This window comes from Sander vitreus, chromosome 1 (assembly GCF_031162955.1).
Source record: "Sander vitreus isolate 19-12246 chromosome 1, sanVit1, whole genome shotgun sequence".
Taxonomy (NCBI): Eukaryota; Metazoa; Chordata; class Actinopteri; order Perciformes; family Percidae; genus Sander; species Sander vitreus.
The window spans coordinates 28,094,711-28,119,712 of record NC_135855.1 but is presented as its reverse complement, the minus strand read 5'-3'; the positions used below and the strand labels follow the sequence as shown (position 1 = coordinate 28,119,712).

The 25,002-nt window shown below is 40.4% G+C and overlaps 2 protein-coding genes across 3 annotated transcripts in view; one reads left to right on the top strand and one right to left on the bottom strand.

Moving 5' to 3' along the window:
• Positions 1–11,617, top strand: part of LOC144518671 (frizzled-3-like) — a 36,420-nt gene extending 24,803 nt beyond the window's left edge. Inside the window, exons 7-12 of one of the 2 annotated variants that reach the window (XM_078251517.1) lie at positions 190–441; positions 4,411–4,559; positions 5,382–5,493; positions 8,903–8,949; positions 8,981–9,067; positions 9,161–11,617. In XM_078251517.1, the coding sequence (XP_078107643.1) occupies positions 190–441; positions 4,411–4,559; positions 5,382–5,493; positions 8,903–8,949; positions 8,981–9,067; positions 9,161–9,383 (870 nt within the window). In that variant the 3' untranslated portion in view covers positions 9,384–11,617. Of the gene's footprint in view, positions 1–189; positions 442–3,961; positions 4,188–4,410; positions 4,560–5,381; positions 5,494–8,902; positions 8,950–8,980; positions 9,068–9,160 lie in introns of those variants that run through there. The other variant, XM_078251508.1, reaches the window with a different exon arrangement.
• kif28 (kinesin family member 28) lies at positions 11,528–24,013 on the bottom strand. Its single transcript, XM_078251497.1, has 27 exons — positions 23,921–24,013; positions 23,152–23,343; positions 22,054–22,104; positions 21,745–21,897; positions 21,609–21,644; positions 21,319–21,438; positions 20,939–21,046; positions 20,562–20,716; positions 20,153–20,264; positions 19,988–20,055; positions 19,628–19,770; positions 19,431–19,552; positions 19,133–19,223; positions 18,852–18,912; positions 17,806–17,929; positions 17,531–17,666; positions 17,006–17,124; positions 16,702–16,809; positions 16,473–16,565; positions 16,164–16,304; positions 15,970–16,040; positions 15,721–15,855; positions 15,316–15,482; positions 14,770–14,864; positions 14,323–14,455; positions 14,003–14,136; positions 11,528–12,172 (listed from the first exon to the last, which is right to left on the bottom strand). Exons 1-27 carry the CDS (start codon positions 24,011–24,013, stop codon positions 12,014–12,016), a joined length of 3,120 nt encoding a protein of 1,039 aa, XP_078107623.1. The 3' UTR covers positions 11,528–12,013.
• Positions 24,014–25,002: the final 989 nt, after the last annotated feature.

Here is a 25,002-nt window from a genome sequence, read left to right as displayed (position 1 = left end):
CATGAGTAGGATAGATGGATGGGTGTACGAACGAGTGTGTTGTTGGCTGGAATTATGGAGAGATGGATAGATTAGTAAATGGATGGTTGGATGGTTGACAGCATTTTGTCTGTCATCCAGCTCTTTAAAAAATGAATCATTAATTTTAAAAGACTTCTCATTCGTCTCTCTCTCTCTCTCTCTCTTCAGGTGGGTGTGTCTCTCCTGTTAGTAGGCATTGTGGCTCTGAACCGGGTGCGCATGGAAATCCCTCTGGAGAAGGAGAACCAGACCAAACTAGTCAAGTTCATGATTCGAATGGGAGTGTTCTCGGTGCTCTACCTGGTCCCATTGTTGACTGTGATTGGGTGCTACCTGTACGAACACACTTACCGAAGTATTTGGGAGACGACCTGGATTGAAGAGAACTGCAGGCACCATCACATTCCCTGCCCATACAAGGTAGAATAGAATAGAATGCCTTTTATTGTCACTATACACATGTACAATGAGATTAAAAGCAACTCCTTTCCCAGTGCCAACATATACGTAAAACATATAACAACGTGAAATAAAATGAGTAGTGCAAAAAAGGTAAGGTGCACAATTGAGACACAGGTAGAGAGAGATTGAAGTGAGAACATATGTGTATGAGACTGTGTAATGTTGCTATGCTTGCAAGATAATGCATGTGTCACTGGTCATTTTATTTGTGAAGATGTATTTGTGGAGGAAAGCTTGCCGGCTGTAAGTCTAAGATGAGACTTAAGGATCAGAAAAGACACCACCAGATTATCTACCTGTTAAAACAGTGCAAATATAAATAGCTTTAAAAGTTGTGATCAGTTTCACTGTATATGTATACATAGATCATCTCATCACAAGATGAATATGCCTGTCGAGTAGCTCATCAAAACTATTCTATTACCTGCTGTCTAAAAACAGATGGCATCTCAGGATCTGCCTGTCATCTCAGCTGGACATGGAAAACAAATACACTGACACACTCTTGACAGGATTTCCAGCCGTTTTACTTTCACAGCTCACTCATGCTGCAGCATGCAAACTCCCCCTGATCTCTCTCTCACTCACTCACTCTCACACTCACTCACTCTCTCACACACACACACACACACACACATACACACACACACACACACACACACACACACACACACACACACACACACACACACACACACACACACACACACTATGTGTTCTCACACTGCCAAAGTTAGCTGGATTGAAGTACTCAGTTACTCACTGTGGAGGATACAGTGTTTTTCTATCCTCATTTATTCACTGGGATAATGTAGTTAACATACCAGTTTCATGCGGGGAACAAAATGCTTGAAGAATGGAAAATTGGCCAATTCTTTAAAGTGCTCATATTATGCTTTTTGGCTTTTTCCCCTTCCTTTATTGTGTATATATTTTTGTGCATGTTATAGGTTTACAAAGTGAAAAAGCCCAAAGTCCACCTCAAAGGGACTTACCATCTCCAACAGAAAACACTGTTCACAAACTGCTCCAAACAGCTCTATTGTAGTCCAGCCTTTACTTTGTAACACACATTATAATGTTTGCCTAGCTGCTAGCGTAGCATACCCTCATACTCTCCTTCTGACTAGCTAGCAGTGCTTACCGAGGTACTGCTCATGTGCGACTTCCAACAATGATTGAACAAAAGTGCGATGCCTCACTCTGTAGCTAAAATGGAGGGCTCAACGCACAGGGTGAAAAGAGGAGCTGCAGCAATGTGCAGTACAACACAAATATGGTGTTTTTTGAAAATTAAACTATGTAAACCTATTCTGATATACCCTCTAAATACAATTATGAACCTGAAAATGAGCATAATATGAGCACTTTAAAGGATAGTTCTGCTTTTTTACAATTTGAGCCTTATTGTTTGTACTTTTGGCCATCGGTTATTATAACATTATACTCACTTAAGTAATGGCTGAGATCTGGAAGCAAGACATCATTGCTACAGCAAGGTCAACATGGCAAAAACATTAAAAGTCAGACAACAGTTAAGCCTTTATTAGGAGGTTAAACTGGAAAAAGCAGTATATACAGTAGATCAAATTCAAACCAGGTAGTGGTTCTGTAAACTGTGATGGATTCTTACAACGGACAGTTTGGGTCATAATTTTACTGTTTCCTCTTTCAAATAACTTTGACTAACCTTTGGATTTGTTTCCAACCTGTTTCATCCTCTGACTTGTTTTTTGACCGTCGGACTTCATTATTACTTTGTCCCTGAGCAATCACTGTGTGTGTGTGCGCTTGTTTGAGTGAGTGAGAGCTGGCCGTTGCACATGTGTTTGGCTGTGTGAGTTGGTATTTTTGGAGGGGAGGGAGCAGAGCACTGTATGCATCATTAGCTCAGCTAATACAGCTCTCAAGACCAACTAACCACACAAACCAACTAACACAAAACCATCTCTGTTTCTCTGTCTCTTTGTCTTTCAACATCTCTGCTGGTTCTCACACACTTACTTCTTTCTCTCAGTCAGTCTCCACCTTCTACGCCTCTACTCTCTCTCTCTTGCTTTCTGTGTCTGTGTGTCTCTCTCAGGGCCTGCTCAGTCATGCTCTGCTGCCTGTACTCTATAACATCTTTGTAGCAGTTGTGAAGACCAGTGCGAGTGTGGTGTTTTGTACAGTCTGGTGCTAAATGAATAACCGAATAAATCTGCACAATGCGGACACAGACACACTCCACTGTATACAAACAATGTGCAATGAAAGCTTTTTTTCATCAGTTTCCCACATAACTCATAAGATAACAAAACTTGTACTTTAAGTGTTTGTTTATTCCACCATTCTGCTGAGTGCTGTTACAGTGGTTTTATAATAAGAGTGTCAGCTTATTTGTGAATGACAGACTATATGAGAGGGGGTGGAGGCAGGTGCAAGTGCTTATATTACTTGTGTGTGCATGCATGTGTCTGTAGCTGTGTGTGAGAGCTCATGAAGAGAGTACCCTTTTACGTCCTATTGTGGCTCTGGAATTTTAATATTGCTATGTGTTATTTGATCTTTACCCTAGGGGGTTTTGTGTGCAAATGGTTGTCTGTGTGAGAGGGTACTATTGCATGTTTTTGGATAATTGAAGACTCTGTGGCCATTGTTCAAGTTCAAGTGACTTCGTTTTTGTGTGTGTGCATGGGTGGTAATTTACTGAAGGCCCAGGGTTTCTTGTTTTATCTAAATCTGAGACATTTAATCTCAGCCTGGGCAAGACAGACAAAAGCTAATTAATACATACCAATTCTTCTGGCCCCTGATTCTTTCAAAAGCAAGAAACGCCTAAGCTTTCTAAAAGTCCTCCTCCCCTGGGAGTTGTCTGTAGAAGATGCGAGTGTTAAAATGCTATCTTAATAACATCCTTACAAGAGTACTATTTTGATTTCAATGGGAAAGTTTATTGTACACATACATTTGTTAGTACTGCACCATGTCTGTAACCACTACACTTTGTTGGGCCTCATTAAGAAAAGGCCACCTGTAGTTGCCTGTGTAACTACAGAATTTGTTATCCGCTTACTTCCATGTCAGTCAAAACAGAGAAAACAGAGACAAAATAAAATAATAAATTACCCCTTTTGGGTATTTTCCATACAGTACACCCCACAGCACCCTGGCAGTGTGAGAGCACTGTCTGTGATATTTGTTAATATGTAACGAGCAAAATATTCTGGTTGTGAATTCACATTGTAATGGTTTGTTCACAACATACTATATATTCAGTGCTTGTTTTGGTGCTGCGTGAAGATAACATTGTTAACCTCAGCAGTTTGTTGTTTTTACAACAGTTGCAGTGTTTTTTGATGGTTCCTCAGTGGAGTATTATCTTTCAGAAAGTAAGGGTGAACTACTGTAAAAGTAAGGGTGAACTACTGTATACCTTGCATTTAAATATACTGTACACTATACTACCTACATTTGCTCTCTGTTTGTTTTAAAACAGTTCTTACCTCTCAATCTACACAACTGCTGTAAACCCTTGCCCTCTGGTGGCAGAGACTGTATCCTGCATCAAAGTTCAAGACCAACTGAGGAGAAAGCAGTTGCTGCAGTTCAGCTGCTGAAGCAGCTGGGTTTTTCTAGGATTACCTCCTCTCTTCCATCGTTCAAACTGACTGACTGGGCTAAAAACACTTGTCACTGCTGGATGCTTTTGGTCCACTTAATGTGCAAGTAGTTTTGGTGGCATCCTAAGCATTTCATATTTATTTACTGTGTTACTGTTGAGGAATTATTTGTCCTGTACTTCAGTACTTATGCAATAATGAAATATGTTCTCTTCACACACATTTAAGTTCATACAATTCAGGCTCCCATTTCAGGCTGTATTTTAACCACTCCGTTTTATTTATAAGATGATTGTGTAATATTTAATATTTCTGTTCTTTTTAGGTGGAGCAGACCAGCCGGCCAGCCATGGTATTGTTCCTAATTAAATATCTGATGATGTTGGTGGTGGGGATCCCCTCTGTTTTCTGGGTGGGCAGCAAGAAGACCTGTTTTGAATGGGCCAGCTTCCTGCATGGACGCAGACGCAAAGCGTAAGAAGATTTCAGTCCTAAATTTTCCCCTCCCTCGTATAATTTTATTATAATCACATGAAACTAACTTGTGTTTTCAATCTGCGACCTCATTGCCAGATGCCTCTAAATCATGCACACGGGTCCTCTAAAACAAGTTTGTGAGAGCATATGTACTGCATATCTGATTGTGCTATCTGATAATAATTTTGTATGTTACATTTTATTGTCCGTGTGTATTTATTGCTTCAGACAGACAAACTGCAGTATTAATAACCAGTAGTAATCAAATGTCTGCCTACTCTCGTCTGCCCTCCCCTTTAAACTTCTATGAGCTCTTTCTGGATTTGCCCCTCGTTACCTTTTCCTTAGTCTCTATCCTTGACGTTCCGCTTCCGGGATTGCTCCAGTGCCGCAGGAATTTCCACCGGATGCATGTATTTTCGCCAATGTCCGTTTCTTTGTGTTGGAATTTTAAACTCCGGTGGATTTATGAAGACTATGGTTGACTGCTCCTCAGATCTCTGCAGGGTAAATTGAGACAGCTAGCTAGACTATCTGTAAAATCTGAGTTTTCTCTCGCACCACTATTTTACAGCGGCTCCGTGCGGAGCTTAGCAGCGCCCATGATGATTGTGATTGGTTTAAAGAAATGCCAATAAACCAGAGCACGTTTTTCTCCCATCCCAGAATGCGATGTGGACTAGCTAGACCCTCCTCCGCTCCGCAGCGGGTGGATGGTCTGGCAAAGCGAGAGAACCTTTTCCCCCTCCACCCTCCTCTTGTCTACCATTTTTAAACCCCTCTCTCCTGCCCTCCCTCATCCTCCTCTCTCTGCAGCAGTGGGGTGAATGAGTCCCGTCAGGTGCTGCAGGAGCAGCCAGACTTTGCCCAGTCTCTGCTGCGAGAACCCAACACCCCCATCGTTAGGAAGTCCAGAGGAACATCCACTCAGGTAGGACTGCAAACACAGCGGTGATATAGCAGAATCAAAAGTAATCTTTGTAATACTAGTTGAAGACGTAACAGAATAGAAAATAGTATCAGTAGTACTGGAGCAATTTGAGGCCAGAAGCTATATTGTTGCTAAATTTCATCCATTACTGTCCATTAGCACTAGGATTTTTTACATTTTTATGACATACTATACTACGACATTTCCTTTACATTTTTATAACATGCTATTTATTTTATGACATACTATACTATGACTTTTCTTTTTACATTTTTATGACGTAATATACTATGACTTTTTTTCATTTTTATGATATGCTATACTATGACTTTTCTTTTACATTTTTATGACGTAATATACTATGACTTTTTTTCATTTTTATGATATACTATACTATGACTTTTCTTTTACATTTTTACGACATACTATACTATGACTTTTTTTTCTCGCTTTTTTCATGCTGTTTTCTATATACATTTTATGATATACTATTCTATGACTTTTTTTACGACATACTATACTATGACTTTTTCACATTTTTATCATTTACTATAAATATCATAAACAATAAATATATTTACTATATATTTAGCATGTTTTCCAATTTTTTTCACTTTTTTGACATACTATGACTTTTTATAATTTTTTTTCGACATACTATACTATGACTTTTTTTATGACTTTTTTCTAAATACTATACTGTTTTCTACCTACTTTATTTGAAGGCACGTTAGCTCAGTGGTTTACACTGATACAATAAACACCAGCAAGCTTTTTTTTAACTTTCCATATACTATGCTATGATTTTTTTATGACTTTTTCAGACATACTATACTATGACTTTTTTTTTATCAATTTTTCAACATACTATACTATGACTTTTTTATCATTTTTTTCGACATACTATACTATGACTTTTTATCTTTCTATGACTTTTTTGACGTACATACTATGACTTTTTTTCGATATACTATACTATGATTTTTTTTTATTATCAATTTTTCAACGTACTATACTATGATTTTTTATATTTTTTTCGACATACTATACTATGACTTTTTTCACCATTCTATATGACTTTTTCAACATACTACTATGACTTTTTTTCGATATACTATACTATGATTTTTTTTTATCAATTTTTCGACATACTATACTATGACTTTTTATGACTTTTGTTCTGCATATTATCTATGACTTTTTTTAATCATTTTTTCCAACATACTATACTATGACTTTTTTATGACTTCTTTTCGACATACTATACTATCACTTTTTTTTTATCAATTTTTCAAACATACTATACTATGACTTTTTTAATAATTTTTTCCAACATACTATACTATGACTTTTTTATGACTTCTTTTCGACATACTATACTATGATTTTTTTTCAACATACTATACTATGACTTTTTTATGACTTCTTTTTCGACATACTATGACTTTTTTTCGACATACTATACTATGACTTTTTTTAATCATTTTTTTCAACATACTATACTATGACTTTTTTTTTGACGTACTATACTATGACTTTTTATCTTTTTTTTTGAGGTACTATACTATGACTTTTTTTCGACATACTATACTATGACTTTTTTATCTTTTTTTGACGTACTATACTATGACTTTTTATCTTTTTTTTTACGTACTATACTATGACTTTTTTTCGATATACTATGATTTTTTTTTAATCAATTTTTCAACATACTATACTATGACTTTTTTATCACTTTTTTTCGATATACTATACCATGACTTTTTAATAATTTTTTTCAACATACTATACTATGACTCTTTTATGACTTTTTTCGACATACTATACTTTGACTTTTTTATCACTTTTTTTTGACATACTATGACTTTTTTTTCACTTTCTTTCGATATACTATGAATGAATGAATGAAGAAATTTATTTCAGACATATCAAAAATAAAGCAAACAAAACATTAAAAAAAAAATTGTACTAATAAGTTAAATAACCAAAACATTCAATAAACAATCAATAAACAATAAGTAACATTAGCCAACATAGACATGTCTGACAAGGAGTAGGAAGAAGTATACACTTATTTAATCCTACCTCTTTTCCATAACTCAGTAAATTATTATTATTATTAACACATGTTTATATCTTATTTATATTTATCACAATTAACTTATAATATATATATATATATATATATACACATACATACATAAACATTCATACAGTATACACACATACACACATATACATGCATTCATACACACATAATCATACACATTTTTTATCATTTTTTTCGACATACTATGCTATGACTTTTTTTCGACATGTTATACTATGACTTTTTTTCGACATGTTATACTATGACTTTTTTTATCAATTTTTCGACATACTATACTATGACTTTTTTATCATTTTTTCAGTGGTTTACACTGATACAACAAGCACCAACAAGTATGCAGTGCAGACCCTGACCCTTGGTTCAATCCCCAGTCCGGGCTGAGCCTATCTTTGTTGAGTTAGCATGTTTACCTGACTAATGACTAATACTACTAATACCATGACAATTTTTTTTCACTTTTTCGACATACTATACTATTACTTTCTCTTTTACATTTTTATGACGTAATATACTATGACTTTTTTATGACTTACTATTCTATGAATTTTCTTTTACATTTTTACGACATACTATTCTATGACTTGTTTTTTAATTTTTAAAACACACCATACTATGACATTTTTTTGTGATTAACAATTTTTTTTATTTTTACAACATACAAAACATACAATTCTCAAAATGAACATATCCCATCCCGTTTAGGATTGACCCATCTCCCAGAACAAATAATCCTGGGCTGAAGGGAGCCTGGGTCCCTGCAGTCCAACATAGTATCCATCATGTATCCTGGTCCAAAATTCTTGGACCTTATCACAGGACCATAGGACATGAAGTAATTGGCCGACATCTGTCTTACATTTCCAACAATTTGGTGTGTCTTTCAGACCAATTCTAAACAATCTGGAGGGAGTCCAATAATAGCGATACATATTCTTGAACAGAATGAGGCGCACCCTCACAGTGCGTGACATAGTTTTAATATTCCTACAGATTCTGTTGTACTATGACATATGTAACATTTTTATGACATACTATACTATGATATTTTAAACATTTTTATGACATACTATACTATGACGTACTATTCTATAGCATACTATTCTGTGTTCTCAAAGTTCTGATGCATTCCTACATATACCCTGAAGCATTTTGGTTCGCCCTTGATTATTGAATAGAACTTTAAATGATGGTTTAAACAGACTTACTGTGTACTACAGTATATCACTAGCTTGATTGAAGTGATGGAATGAGCAGATACAGAATGTAACCTTTTTTTGATTAAATACATTACTCCTTTAGGGCACTTCAACCCACGCCTCTTCCACCCACTTGGCTGTCCTAGACGACCTCGATGAACCAGTCAGAAGTCACCACGGCCCCCCCCACCTCCACCAGGAGTAAGGCCAGCAGTGTCCACAGCAAGGCCAGCTACCACGGCAGCCTGCGCCGCATTCGTGACGACAGGTAGAGGAGGAAATCCGTGACTTTCTGTTTGTCTGTCAACAGTTGTGAATATGATGAAACGGAGTCTTTCTCCCCTTGCCTCTCCTGTCTCAGGAGCGATACTATGGTTTGCCGAGGTACAGAGGAGCGCAGTTTCCATGGCAGCATGCCACGTCTGGACCACCCGCTCTCTGCTCACAGCAGCCTCCATAAGATAGACAGCCACTCAAGGCACGACAGCCAGCGAGACGTATCTGAGGCCCCACCAACCCTCATCACCCACGGAACAACAGGAAGCGACAGCCAAGCTGCTGAGAATGACGGCACCAGTGCCTGAGAAGAGAAGATTATTGGAAGGATGCTTTCGATGCCTTTTGAAGGAAGATTTGCCCTCTGCTGAGACACACCCGTCTGTGTGTAAGTGTTTTCCTCTGTTAAGGTGGAGAATGTACCAGTGAGGGCTGTGGTGGGGATTTTTGGCTTAAGTTCCTTGCTTTGTTAGCAGTATGGCTAAAAGTTTAGTCAGTGAACTTGACTGATCTCTCATAGATTCTGTTTAGTTTCACTGTAAAGCTGAAGTTTGTTTACGTAATGTTTTGAATTTACACGGCAGACGACTACCGAAGGCTTGACTAAAACAGGCAACGAGAATAAATCCATCTCTTCAGACACTTGATGACATTAGTGATGCTGACTTTATTCAGGGATCATTTTGGTTGAGCCCAGGTAAACCAGAGCTAGCACTGGATAGGAAAAACTGAAAAAGTGGGATGGATCACCATCTTGCAGGACCTACATGAATATTTTTAAATATGTGAAGTATTGCTTTTGTAACTATCTTAACTGGTTTGCCCACTGTCTTGGTAATGTCTCACATAAAAGTTGACTTATTTGAGTCTCAGTCTTGACTGAGACTTTATTATTCTCACTCTTTGTTTGTGCTGGACTGCAGCTCTTAATGAAAGATGTTTATCTTTGTGTGGCTTCAGAGATCGATAAATATGGGCTTAATGTGAAATCGTGGACCTCTCTGTGGTTTAGTGAATATTTTTATACTGTGAAAATTGTCCGTCCGCTGCTGAAAGCTTTAGTGAGTGTGTGTGAGACTGTGAGTGAGAAATGAAGATACAAGTGGTCATGTATGTTTTGAACTCCAGTGGTGAACAGAGAAAGATGAAAGGAGGGAGCTGAAAGATTTGAGCAACCCAGAATGTAAAAGGGTTGTTTCACAGTCAGAAAGATGGTGATATAATACGGGCATGGTCAGGTGAAATGAGCTGGAATAATGTGTAGACACACACTCACATTGGCCTCCAAAAAACATTTAACCACAGACTTTTCTGAATAGATGCATTAGCCTGACAGACAGAAAAGATAGTTTAGGAAAAAAAGCTAGAGGACGGTTTAATCAGCCAAGCAATCTATGTCACAGAATCCAAAAGGTTACAGATAAGAGCTGGCTGATAAATTCAGGTACACATTTATCTTTCCATTCAAGCTTAATGGCTGTATAAACTGGAGTGTAATTTAAAAATGAAAACTGATAACAGTGCTCTATCATGCAATCTGTCACACACACAAGGCTGAAAGGTTGTTTTTTGAGAGCAAGTGCTTTTTTCTAATGTAATTTTCCCAACTGTACTTGATATGTACCTAAACTTCTACTGTACATGCTCTTTGCTCGTGTTTGTTTGTGTTGTCGTTCAGAAATAGAACTCAAACTTACCCAAAGAGGTGCAGACAATTGGCAGTGAAACTGTAGAAAAGGAAATGTTCGCTAATTGCAGCATTTTTTCTGACATCATTTTACGTTTAAGTAAATGTTACAGGAAGTGTATATTGTAAAAAAATAAAATTATAGGTTGTGTTTTGTTCCCAATCCCTAAGGACCATATTAACCTACCTCACCTGTACCCTCAGCCTTCTTTGCACACACACACACACACACACACACACACACACACACACACCTGCACCAGTTTTAAGTTTCTCATGACCAACCCCCTACTGTCAACTTACCTGCCTGCATACAGTATCTGTTGTGCAGATATTCTCCATCATATCTGATGACTAATCTGCCTCACATCTGCCTTCTGCCTCTCCTCCTGTAAATGTGCCCACGCTAATCTGTTTTGGACCTACAGCAACTGTCTGTACTCTTTCAAGTTGTTACAAGCATTAACCGTTGTGCTTTTACCTCTGAAGTGGATATTAAAGCGAAAGATGCTGTGTTAACTAATTAATTGTGTCATTGAACTCAAGATGAAATCTCCCCTTTTCAGCTCTAAATATCTTATTCTTGTAAGTTCACCTAAGTCTGTGATCAATAATATTAGTCCCCCACAATGAGACATGACAAAGAGGAGCTTTCCTTGCTCCGTGATTTCTGATGTCATGCTGTGATACAGCCTCAGAGTGAACTGCAGTCGCTTGAGAATATGGCCTGTATCAATGATGGCTACAAAGAATATAATGTGAAACTTGAGTTGTATTTGCCTTTTAATTTATTTGCAGTTTGGGACTGGAATGACTTCTTTTACATGCAGTCTAATAAACTTTTTATAGACTTCAGTGCTTTTGTTATTCTGTTCATACTAAACATGTATTTATTCTTGCGGACAAGAAATAAATACAAATAACTTTCAAATCGTTAATATACAGTTGGTGGTGTTCCCCTTTAAGCTGTTTTTTTTACAAATTCCATAATGTGGTTTTAGAATCAACACAATAAAGCTCTTAGTAACAGCTACTTAAAAATGTCAGTATCTTAACCCAACACACACACACACACACACACACACACACACACACACACACACACACACACACACACACACACACACACACACACACACACACACACACACACACACACACACACTTCACATTGGAAATATCTGCAGTGTTGTAAAAGAATGACCAGAGACAGTCACATTCTTTTTACTTTTTGTGAAAATCTCTAAAATGTTAAGACCAGATTCCGGATCGTTCTCGTTTCCGGCGGACGATGGCTGCTACATCTTGTTTGAGTGTGGAGACGCTCTGTTCCAGTTGCTCGGAGAAGTCCCTCAGCAGACGACTCTGCTCGTCCACAAACAGTCTGAGCCCCAGCAGGTCGGACTCCTCCTGGAAACAACAGGAACACATAGCCTCAAAACTAGAATCAACAGGTATCCATACACATCATGTACTTTATACTCTAGTGCTTAATATTAGCAACTCACTCTTGATTGTACTTTGTACTTTTCCAAATAGCTAACCAAAATACATTCATCATTATAAAAACAACTCACTGCAGACCTGATTGTAAATTCCATGACTTAAAAAATAATCTCCTGCCAGGTTGGCAGATGTTTTCTAAAAAAATAACTTGCATCGATTATAAATAATGCAAAGATTATATCAAACAAGTTGAAAACTTCGAATGAACTTTTGTAAAATTACCACTTGGAAATTCTCTGAAATGTCCAGATATTACAGTTGCTAAACGACAGTGGGAGCAACTGAAGCCAAATGTGCAAAACTCAAACTACAGTCTGCACTACCAACAGTCACCTGAACTAAACAGTTCACATCTCCTGCAAAACTCATTCCAAGCAACAGAACTCTTCTCACACACACACACACACACACACACACACACACACACACACACGTCTCAAAACAGTCTCAGTGCAGCCAAACACTATGAACCATCCTCACCTAGATAACACACACCGTCACTCAGAACACACAGAGTAAAAACACTAGCAAACACCAATACAGAAATTACTAACTTTCTCATCTTTACAGTTTGAACAATTGAAGTGACTTCACACTACTCAATAGTTTCTTTTAAAGAAAAGATATAGCTTTTATGTAATATACCATTTTTTACGTAAGGTAAACAAGAAGGAATGAAACTCAGCAGTTTGCTTCAATATAGTATTTTGTGTCTAGTAATTTATGGAATTACTGGAAAAACCTAAAGGTACATAACAGTAATAAAGTATAGTGTGACTAATCCTGCCTCTCTCCAGCATCATGTGGCAAGTTTTCTTCATCACATTGGATGTCTGCATCATCTCTAAATACAAATGAATGTGGTGTTTCCATTGCTTTCACCTCCATTACTTTCTGAAAAACAGTAATAACGCAGTAGTATAGTAAAGATATAGTGTTTTCACATTTTTTATAGCTGTGTATACTGTTTAACCTCAGACATCTTACCTGGACATGTTGGTATCTTTGCTCTTTTACCTGTTTCTCTCAAACGGTACAGTGTATAATGGTTTCATTCTTATTTGGTGTTTGTATACAAAAAAAGGCTTTCTGAGCATTCTCTATATAAATACTGTATATGTTCACTAACTAGTCTAAAACAAGACACTTGCTTAGGCTTTCAGCTAAAGTTGCAATCAGCTGTGTTTGATAGGCACCAGACTGAAATCCATTCTGTTTTGAATGTGTGGTTAACAGTTTTGTTAGCATTTGAACAAAGTGCTGTAAATCAACAGTATTGTGCACATTGTGGTTAAAGTCATGGGATAAGTGTGTAGAGAGAGTTTGCCGAGTTTGAAAACTGTGTTCAAGCAATGAAAAACGAACTAGAGTTTGGTCCACATGAACTGCTGATGTGCAGACTGTAGTTTGAGTTTTGCATGTGGCTTCAGTTGTGCCCACTGTCGTTTAGCAATCGAACAAAACTGTAATGAAATTCCTGACGGTTTTGTCACATTCCAAACATACCAAGCTTAAAGAAAAATCTTTAATTTGAGAAACTTAAAAAGGAACATTTTTCAAATCCTCACCAGTTACTATGGTGAGCTCACTATAATCTTACTACAACGTTTCTTCTGCCAGTTAATTAGTGTGCCTGATTGTGTATTGTTCTCTATATCAAATTTTTAAACAAGGCCTGATTGTACTAACGCTCACATCTACTAAAGCTGCAGACAGACAGACATTGATACGTACGCTGGGCCTGTGTCTGCGCAGGCGCTGCAGCTGAGCCCTGACTGAGGTCATGCTGTGGTAGAAAACCTTGAGAGCGCGAGCAAACTCTGCATCACAGCTTGGACGCACCGACCGACCACGCACACCATCTCCACCTAACACACAGAGGAAGAACGGTGTCAGAAAACAACGGGAATATTTTGCCACGTAACAACTTAAATGATGTCTAAAAGTTAGTAGGGTATATACGTGATGTAAACTGTAGTTTTAATTTGTGTTTTCAATTCATTTAACAGCATATTAACCCCGACCTTGGTGTGTGTCATGTATGTTTCAGTTACCATTCCTGGCTGTGTTGAGTTGTTCTCTCAAACTATGATTTTCCTTTCTCAGTGAAGTATTAACACTCTTCAGTTCCTCCAAGTCCTGTTGAAGAACTCTCACTGAGCAGCTTGGCTCTGCAGAGTCTACAGGCTGCAACACACACACACACACACACACACACACACACACCGAATTATACAAGCACAGTGATGTATGTTTAACTTATGAATTGTTCTTTGAATACAAAATGACACCATTCCTGTGCACTAAAGTTCTTTGGAATTTCTCATTAGGTCATATCCTATGATCTATGATTTACAATTCTACTGTCTTACAGTTATCGTACAGTTAGGTAATGCATAATGTATTAGGTTGCACATGTGAGTGTCATACTCAGCTTTAGAAACGCGTCAAATTGAAAGACTATTCCTCACGCAGGAATACAGACTTAACATCAAACTCACTGCAGTGTGTGTTGGGCCTGCCTCCTCGATGATAAAGATGCCCTCTGTAGTCATCCTCACTCCCTCCAGAGATGATATGAGGTCAGTACAACCCTCTGAAACCGAAAACCAACACCTATCACAGCAGCTTTAATGATACCTCTGACTGTTTATTTTGTCTTTTGTACATTTATAGTAAAACATTGTAACAACTTTAAAATGTTTTCTAACTAGGGCGAGAATTACAACAATTACAATTCACTTTCATCCCACTCCAACTAATCTCTGCGATCCTGAGGGAAGCACTGAGGCAGGATAATGTGTGATTACTTTCATTTTGGGCTGCTGCTGTGAAATGAGATAATACAGCAGTGTGACTTAGAGCATTCATAACTACGTACTACATACTGCTATTGTTTTACATGCGCCGTTTGTAGCAAATATTTAGTGTTAATTCATGAGCTGAAGGCCTCCAACTTTGTCTCCTGCTCTCAGCAAATAATACTGTAAAAAAAAAACATACAACAGTCTTGGACAATCATTCATTCCATATCTGTGCATCCTCACCTTGAAGGCCCCAGAGCTCCAGCACTACAGCACTGCTCTGCAGGTAGTCTAACAGGCGTTGGGAGGTGTGGAGGGAGGCGAAGTGAACTCTATGATCCAGCAGTGGATTGACGTTGTGCCACACAGCCGGAGAGTACAGAGGCTGGCTGCTGTCAAATAACCTGAAACTGAACAGAGTGGGGAAAGAACAAAGAACAGTATCTCACTTCTGGCTGTATGAATCCAGAGGACAGTTATATTCCCTGTTTCTATCACGACACTTCACTTTCAATCCTCAATCATTGAAACCTGCACACGTCCAACCTAAGGTACTGGATATTCCTGCGCCATACACAAATACTCTGTATGCTCCCTGTACTTCAAACTCTTTTCAGTGCCTTCCATGCCTCTACATGAATGCCTCACCCAATTTGGACCCCTCTGTTGCGGGCCTCTCTGATCCAGCGGAGGCCACAACACTGTTCCAGGACCAGCTGGAAGTCCAGTCGTCGACCCAGTAACTCGGACGGGTCGATCAGAATGTCATCCTCACCCAGAGGGCTGGAAGGTAGGAAGATCATTTACTATATATCTTTATATGTTTTATTAGGGTTATTCGCAATTGTGTGTGTGTGTGTGTGTGTGTGTGTGTGTGTGTGTGTGTGTGTGTCATACAGTCCTGTGAAGGTACAGGGGACCAGCTGTGCTTGTAGAATGGCCTCCTCTGTGCCCTCTGACCCCAGCACCTGCCGACAGAGATTACCAACCAGGTATCACTCTGTGTTCACCCCACGTGTGTGTGTGTGTGTGTGTGTGTGTGTGGGTGTGTGTGTGTGTGTGTGTGTGCGTGTGTACATCTGTGTGTGTACCTCAAGTTGCTCTTCCAAAGGGATGCGGAAGGCCAGCGACTGAAGCCAGAGGTGAGCAGTTCCTAGAAGTAGAGGCTCCACAGGATCCCAGAACGGGTCTTTATCTCTGGGTAATGCAGCTATAGACAGCCCCTCTACTTTCTGACAAGAACAACCAAAAACAGGTCAAAATGTTTAGGCTTGCTGATTGTCAGAAATTCAAAGAAGGGACAGCAAAAACAGAAACACAAATTATGCATTTGTGCCAATATGTAAAGTCTCTTACTACATTTAAAAAAAACATGAAAAACGTTCTCGCCCTTGATTTACATTGTCTCCGCTCTTCTCAGCCTGATGCTGCTGGTAGGCTTCTTCCATCAGGAACTTGCGGTTCACAAACTTGGCCTTGGACCACATCCATACCTGGGGAGGGAGTGTGACAGTAGTTTAGACAAAGAAACAAAATGTTAAGACCCCTCAAACCCACATTGAAATTACAAAAAAAAGTAATCGTATGTGACAGAAAGAAAGACACAGAAAGAAAGAGCGATACACCAACCTGTTTTCTTCCCATACAGGTGACTCTGACAGCAATCTCCTTCTCCAGATCATGTCCTTTTGAATCCGACAGTGCCAGATTCTTGATCTCCAACTTAAACTCCACCCCCTACAAACATGGCAGACGATAAATTGCAGCTGTTTAGTCATTGTTAATACATAACCATGACCATATGAAAACAAAAACTAAAATATATCTGTGTTATTTGATTTACAAACAGCCTCCAGTAAGAACATATTAACATATTAATATTAAAGAAAGATACTCAGTCCCTTAAAAAACATGTCATGCATTTGTGCGTTACCTTGTTCAGTTCCTGGCTCATCTGGTTGGCCTCGGCCACCATGGGCATCAATTTGATGTAGTCGTAGAAGACGGCCAGCAGACTGGGATCTGTCTGACTGGACCCAGCACTTGACTCACCTAAACACAGACACATAAATAATATCTAACAAGTTTCCCTCCAAAAATAAATCTCCTTTAAGCCGCCTACACATGATAAGCGATTTGCTCTGCAGCGCAGAGAGCAAAGCGCAGCGTAAGTATTCGTCATTTTGGGTGGCAAGGAAGCTATTACCCCTTGCGAGGTAACGACAGCTGTTATCTCATTGGTTGCACTTTCGAAAGGTCAACGGCAACTAGGTCAAAGTTGAAATAATTTGAACTTTGAGCGCAGCGCAAAGCGGCAAATCCGAGCAGTGTGAAACGCCGGGGGTAGCGCAGCACATAGTTGGGCGGCATCGCTCTCCCCGTAGGAAATCAATGGAACGGCCCGCGCAAAGCGGTTTTGCCGCCGATCATGTGTAAACGGCTTTACTTTCCAGCTTACCCAGGTGGATGCCCTCAGCAGCTGCAAGTTCAGACTGGAAGTAGTCGTAGTCGTAGCGGCTCCAGTCATCCCCACCCCTCTCAGAGGGATAACCAATAAACAGATAGGTGCAGTTAGAGCCAAGAATGAGACGGTCCTAGAGGGAGACAAAAAAAAGAGAAAGGTGTTTTGTGTGTGTGTGTGTGTGTGTGTGTGTGTGTGTGTGTGTGTGTGTGTGTGTGTGTGTGAGCATGTCACAGTCATATCATAAAGTTTGTGTACGTGTTGACACCCACCAGGTGCTGCAGCTCAGTTGTCTGTGAGACAGCGTTGCCATTGACGATGACTTTTGACCCTGCCAGCGCGGTCAGTGTTACCCGGCGCTGTTCATTCCTGAACACAGCATGACGCTGCTGGATCCTGACACACAAAAACACACGTACAAGTGCAGACATAAATGTGTGTGTAAACTCAAAGATGCAGAAAAAGACACACATTTTGAATAAGGGATACTTGCATCTCCACAATACTAAGGTTCCAGACGTGTAGATGTAATTGTATTCAATTGCTTAATTTTTAAAAGGGTCACATGGCCTACAGCCTATCCTAGCATGCACTAGTTGGAATGCAGGGAAACAGATTGCTAATCAATGACATCATTCACATCTACTTTTAGACATAATGTATAGACTGTTGAGTGTCACTATTCTCTGCCTATTAAAAGGAAGTTTTTCGTTGCCTCTGTCGCACCAAATGCTTGCTCTTGGGGGGAATTGTTGGGTGTCTGTTAGTCTCTATCCTTGGCGTTACACTTCCGGGATTGCTCCAGTGCCGCAGGAAATTCCGCCGGATGCATGTATTTTCGCTGATGTCCGTTTCCTTCCGCTTTCTTTGTGTTGGAATTTTAAACTCCAGTGGATTTATGAGGACCAGCCCTCAGATATCTGCATGGTAAATTGAGACAGCTAGCTAGACCATCTGTCAAATCTGAGTTTTCTCTCGCACAACTATTTTACAGTGGCTCCGTGCGGAGCTTAGCGCTGCCCATGAAGACTGTGATTGGTTTAAAGAAATGCCAATAAACCAGAGCTAGTTTTTTTCCCATCCCAGAATGCTATGTGGACTAGCCAGACCCTCCTCCGTTCCGCAGCGTGTGGATGGTCTGGCAAAACGAGACTAGGTGTCTGTAAAGTGTCCTGAGATAACTTCTGTTATGATTTTACACAATAAATAAAATTATATTGAAACATGCTTTACTTGTGCTAGGTTTGTGATTTTATATTTCATATTTTATATATTTGATATTAATCCCTGATGTGATCTTAATGTGATGTAAACTCACCCTAAGCCCTTGATAGAGATGGATCTCTGGGAAGAGTCACACAGGCCGATGTCCCATTCACCTGGAACACAAAACAGTATTAACGAATGGTAATAAACATGCTAATAACTGTAGCAATGGGTCTGTCAGACTATAATAAGCTGCTCAGTCACAGAACATCCAATTCTCTAGCCTACTAACCCTTTTGGCATTGTCCATATCTCCCTCTCTACAAAGTGTAGTGAACTAGAGAGTGAGATATTCATCACAATATAAAGATACAAAGAGAGAGACAGAGTTACCCTCCTGAATGAACAGCTTGACCACCCCCGACAGCTGAGCGTCCTCGTTGATGTTCAGGATGTAGGGATGCATCTGCATCATCCTCCTCTCCTGACAGAGAGAGAGGAAAGAGAGACAAGTAAGAGCTTAGTACATGTACAAAGATGTATTTATACATTATACCTTCACCAAATGCATTCACGTTCTGTGCTCATGTGTTTTCCGAAGCTCATCTGAGACACTCCCGAGTGTGTCAGATTGTGTACATGGATGTGTGTGTGTGTGTGTGTGTGTGTGTGTGTGTGTGTGTGTGCACACCTGTGTGATGTTAGCATACTGTTGCTCCCAGTCCTTCAGCGCCTCCTGCAGGTGTTGTTCCCATAGAGTCTGAATAGCTCTGATCTGGAGCTCATTGTGGGTCAGCAGCTGACGAAGTTCCTCTAAACACACACACATATAAGTGTTGACCCCTCACCTGCTAAATTCTATTCTTCTATTCTAAAAGTGCATCTTACTGGTCTCGTCGTTAGCTCTGCGTCCCTCCTGGCCCAGTCGGCTCAGTCGTTGCAGCAGTCTGGCGTTCTCGGCCTTTAGCTCCTTAACCAGGCGCTCAGTGGGGCTCTCGTTCACCACCGCTCGGTTCTGGATACGCTTTGCCCTAAAGAGGTGAGGCAGGTGGGGACACAACGAGTGAGGGATGTGGATGGGGTTCAGGTGGAACAGAGGAAATGAGTGAAAGAAAAGATAGGGGAAGAAGAAGGAGGTAGACAGACATGACAATGAGCAATTGGCATATAGGTTTTAGCATGTTTTTTATTATAGTGGCAACCTGCTGAATTCACAATGGGTTACACTGCACGCATGGTTTGTGGTACCTCTCAGCATAGCGCAGGGTTGAGAGAGACTCCTCATAGCAGATATCAGCAGGGCTCAGTGTGGCAATCTTGAAAATTGATTGATGTCCACAATCAGAAACAACTGTATTAACATAATGCAACATCAGTGTGTGTTAGCACGATTTCCTATAAAGTGTCTGTTACCATAACAGTGCGACTGTTGCCTCCCAGGGCGGACTGCAGCAGCTTGGTGAGAACTGAGTCTCTGTATGGTATGTGAACAACTTTCTTCCCCACGGCCACATCAGCGAGGGAGCTGGAGGAGAGAAGAGGAGGTAAAAGATACTGATAAACCAAACTGAATGGAAACTAAAATTAAACTTTTTTTTTTCCTGGGCATTTTTAGGCCTTTATTGACAGGACAGCTGAAGAAATGAAAGGGGAGAGAGCCCCCCTCTCTCCCCTTTCATTTCTTCAGCTGACATGCAGCAAAGGGCCGCAGGTCGGAGTCAAACCCGCTGCGTCGAGGAGTAAACCTCTGTATATGGGCGCCTGCTCTACCAACTGAGCTATGCGGGTGCCCAACTAAAATTAAACTTAACACCAGGCCAACCTGATAACATTGCCCAGGGTGGTGAGGCTCAGGTTGATGGCTGTGCCCTCTTTGAGTCTGTCAGCCTCCAACCCTGACGACCGCTGACGCTCACTGCCAGCCAAGTCCACCAAGTTGATGTTGGACTGCTTTGTGATGCTCTCTTTTGAAAAGATCTGACAGGAGGTCACAGTGACGTCAATAACAAAATCTGGAAGAAACCTGAAGACAGTATTCTGACACATGTAAAGATACGGAGACACCCGCACACGTGTAGGTAAATCACATAACTCGAGCATGAGAAAATAGTATGAAAATTGACTGTGGCGCAACTGGGACAGACTAATCTAAATTATGGGGAATGTATATGGAGTACAGCTGAAAGTGGAGCCACTTACCTGTTTGAGCTGGAGGATAATGAGCATGTGCGAGCGACTGCTATTGGCATTCATGTGAGTGGCAGCTGTGGTTCGGGTCCTGGTCCCCTGTTCCATTAACTGCTCCACCTACATTTCAACATGATTCGAAATACAAAACACTAACAAAGCACACAGAAGGATACCTGAAATACCCCGATACATTCCTTGTAGCTCTTTTTTTAATTTTCCTAACGGCTGTTATATCATAATTCTATGATTACAAAACTTGCAGGACGCTCAGGAGTCATAGAGTTGAATGTAAAACGTCTATCCAGCTTCCCTTCACTGTCTCACAGTTTGTTACTGTATGTTGAGGTGCTTCTCTCTCTATATATACATACTCTCCATCATCCCTCTACCTGTGGTGCGCTGTCACACGGGACTGTTCGGAGACCTTCAACATAGAAGCCTCTTTGCTGCTCCTCTCTGACTCTGAGCCCCCCTGGATTACGAGACCCCCGAGACAGCAGGTCAACCACCTGGACAGATCGGAGAGAGACAAAAGAAAATGACGCAGAGTTTAAAGGAAGGAGAAAACGCTGGCCTTCTACCAAGACAGAGACTTCTTAATGAATGTAATATCCTGAGAAAGAAGACAAAAACAAATCAGAAAAAGGAAAGGGAACAATGCTGTTTTACCAGCTGTTACCTGCTCATTATAGATTTCCAACATGCTGAAAAAGACCTGTGTAGACATCAAGAACAAAGACATTCAGAATATTCACAACCACCACACACCCATACATGGCACTGTGTGCTGTTGAACAGCCACACACACTCTTTACCTGACACTGTCTGGTATCCTGGTTCTCTCTAATGGCCTGAAACAGTCGGTCACAGAGTTTAGGAACCAGGCCTTTGTTAGGCCCGTAGCCCACCATCGAGTAACTCTTCCCTGAGCCGGTCTGCCCATAGGCCAACAGTGTGGCATTGTAACCCTGCAGACACCGTTTCAGGACTTTTACTATTAAAACAGATCTAACTTGGACAGAAAGTAGAACCCTAAAATGGTTTTAGCCAACTAGCACAGAACAAAAATGAGTTTGGGTGCAAAAAACACAGAGCTCTGAGACTTAATATATGGTGATTGTTACCTGCAGTGCATTCTCCAGTATTCCCTCTCCCAGGTCCTGGAACACACTGTCCTGGGGATGGATGGTATTTTGTGAGCTTATATCAGTATTGTCTTGCTCAAAGTCACTCTAGGTCTGTTTGGACAGTCTACATTGATATACTGTCTAGATATTCTACTTGCATTCTGCTTGTTGCACAGTGCTCAATATGTTTTGTTGATTGTAACGTATGTACTGTACCAGTGGTGTAGTCTACGTGATATACAGGTATACGCAGTATACCCACTAAGAAAGATCCAGGATTTCCATATACCCACTTAATGCGCAATGACACGCAACAGACTTTCCATTATAATTTAGATATATTTTGAATTGTCAACTGTGTTTTTTTTCTTCACATAGGCTAAATAAAGGTATTTCCACCGTAACTTAGTGCATAAAAGTGTATCCGAATGCAGGAAATTAATCCTTTGACGTTAAAGATTTCCCTGGGGTAGGACACCCAGACCCCCCACTATATACAGTTCAGTATACCCACTACAATACATTAGACCAGTGGTTCCCAACCTTTCTTCCTTGGCGCCCCCCCTACTTATGTCTAAGAAAAGCTGAGCCCCCCCTCCGAAACCGAAGTTGAGATAACTCTCGAGATAGAGCCTTACTTTCTTTTTTGATACAGAGGAGTTATCAGCACTTTTACGTTTCTCCGCTATGTTTCATTCATAAAATAGTGATGCCGTGGCAGCAGGAAAAACGAGGATGATAGCAGCTAGCAGCTGACCTGATGACAGCAAGGGTCCCAAGTTAAGAGGTCCTGGAGGTTTGGCCTACTAAGTAGCCTGCCTACAATTTTAAGCTAGAACAAAAATATGCAGTTTTTATACAGACTTTTGTATACATTATATATTCTAGTGTATTATCATAATTTGTTTAACATGTGCAAATATTTTTTTTTTTTACCTCAACCTCAAACCAGATAAAGACTTGCGCACCCCCTGTGATCTTTGCCGCCCCCCTGAGGGGTCCCCGGACCCCAGGTTGGGAACCACTGCATTAGACTACACCACTGTACTGTTCCAACATATTTGCCAGGTTCTACCTGGATGCCTTGAACCTGACCTGGTCGGCGTATCTTCCCCCGGGTTCTTCGGGCACGTAGAGGCCGCCGCGGTCCCGTGCAAAGCCGCTGTGGGACCAGTAGGCGTAGTCGAAACAAAACGAACGACGGCTCTGGGGTTCACGTGGGTCCTGGATGGTGATGGAGCTCGACACCACGGAGACAATACTTCGGCTGCCTGCGTCCCTCTCTCTCTGAACGGAGGGAGGAAACGAAGGAGGGTGAGAACAAGGCTGAGGGAGGATGTCAGAGTCATTTAGTGTACGAATAACTACGTACTTTAAATCTAATATCTGCTGTGTCAGTGTCACCAGACCCATTGTTTTGCAACTGAGCTTCGCTGGGCTACACGACGTCCTCCATCCTTCTTCAATCATCTCACCTGTTGTGCTTTCAGTTGTTTGACACAGACTTTGCACTCCGACAGGCCTCGACGTTAAACTCGGTATTTGAGTGTTGCTATCTTTTTTGTAGAAAAGTAATTGACAGCAAGTCAAATCCTCCTGTTTGTTTGCCCACAAATTTGTAAATATTTACTCTAGTTTATTAACACTAATACAAGCTACTAATAACTATTACAAGTTTTGTCATGTCGAGGCATTCTCTGCAATTCTTCAGTGTGTATAGTATAATATAGCAGGATATAGTAATTTGTCAGTGAATGTGATTCCATAAGAATACAGTACATTGCAATATACATACACAAACATCAGGCATACACACGGAGAAATTGCGTAAAATAAGAAATGGATGACAGCTTTCCACACTGACCTTGTTGAACGGTCGGACTCTGACAGCCACTTTGACACAGTCCTTGCTGTGCATGTCTGAGGCTTTAGCCCTCATGGTGCAGCAGGCAGGCATCAGCCCGGGAGAGACACACTGAGTGATCAGCTCCCTCACACAGCGACACAGCACGGTGTCGAGTTACACGTTGACATGGACACAAGCAGGTCAGTTTGACAGGGACTGTGGTGTCCATATTAGTTAGGAAATGCCTCATGAGGTTTTACTGAAAACTTGATGGAAAAAAAAAAAACATTGTTTACTTGCTGAAAGGTGGAGTAGGGGGAGACCATAAACGCTTTAATCTAAACTAAACTTAACATACAATGTGTAGTAGACACTGCTACAGGATATTAACTAGCAGCATGAGAAGTGATTAGTTATTTTATAAACAGTAATGATCATCAGCATGTAATATGGGAAGAAATATGCTTTTATTTTGCTATATTATTATTATTCCCCACCCTGGTGTTTTGTTAGTGAACTGGAGCAGTGGAAATGAGGCCGGTTTCACTTTCACCTCTGCCACTATAAATTATAGAAGAGGCAGTGCTCTGGGATTCAAATTCATACAAGGCGCAGACACGTTTACAGCTACATTTATATCAACAATTAAGTGACTCTCTGAAATTAAACTTCACCATAATAGCTACAGTTCTGATATTAACCATAACCTGACATGTAAAAGACTGCTAAAGACATCTGATATTATCTGAGGCACCAGCAGCATACGGTATCAGCTATTGTGAGGGACAATTAGACACGTGTAGCTCCTTTCAGTGGTTCACTACACACTTCAGACAGAAAGGAAAAGGCTTTGTGGCCCAGTCACTCCCTCCACCCACCCACCAAACTAACAAGCACGTAAAGGTGCTGTAGGTAGGCTTGGGAAGATCCAGGACTTAGCCAAAAAATGTAAACATCAACAACTTCTCAGTCCCTCCCCCCCAGTGGATTTTTGCAAATTGCACTACAGGCTGTAGGTGGTGCCAGATTTGTTTTTAAATTACCTGCTTCATGTAGTTCTACTCGAACATAGGGTCAGTGTTTCAGCAAATATGACAGAA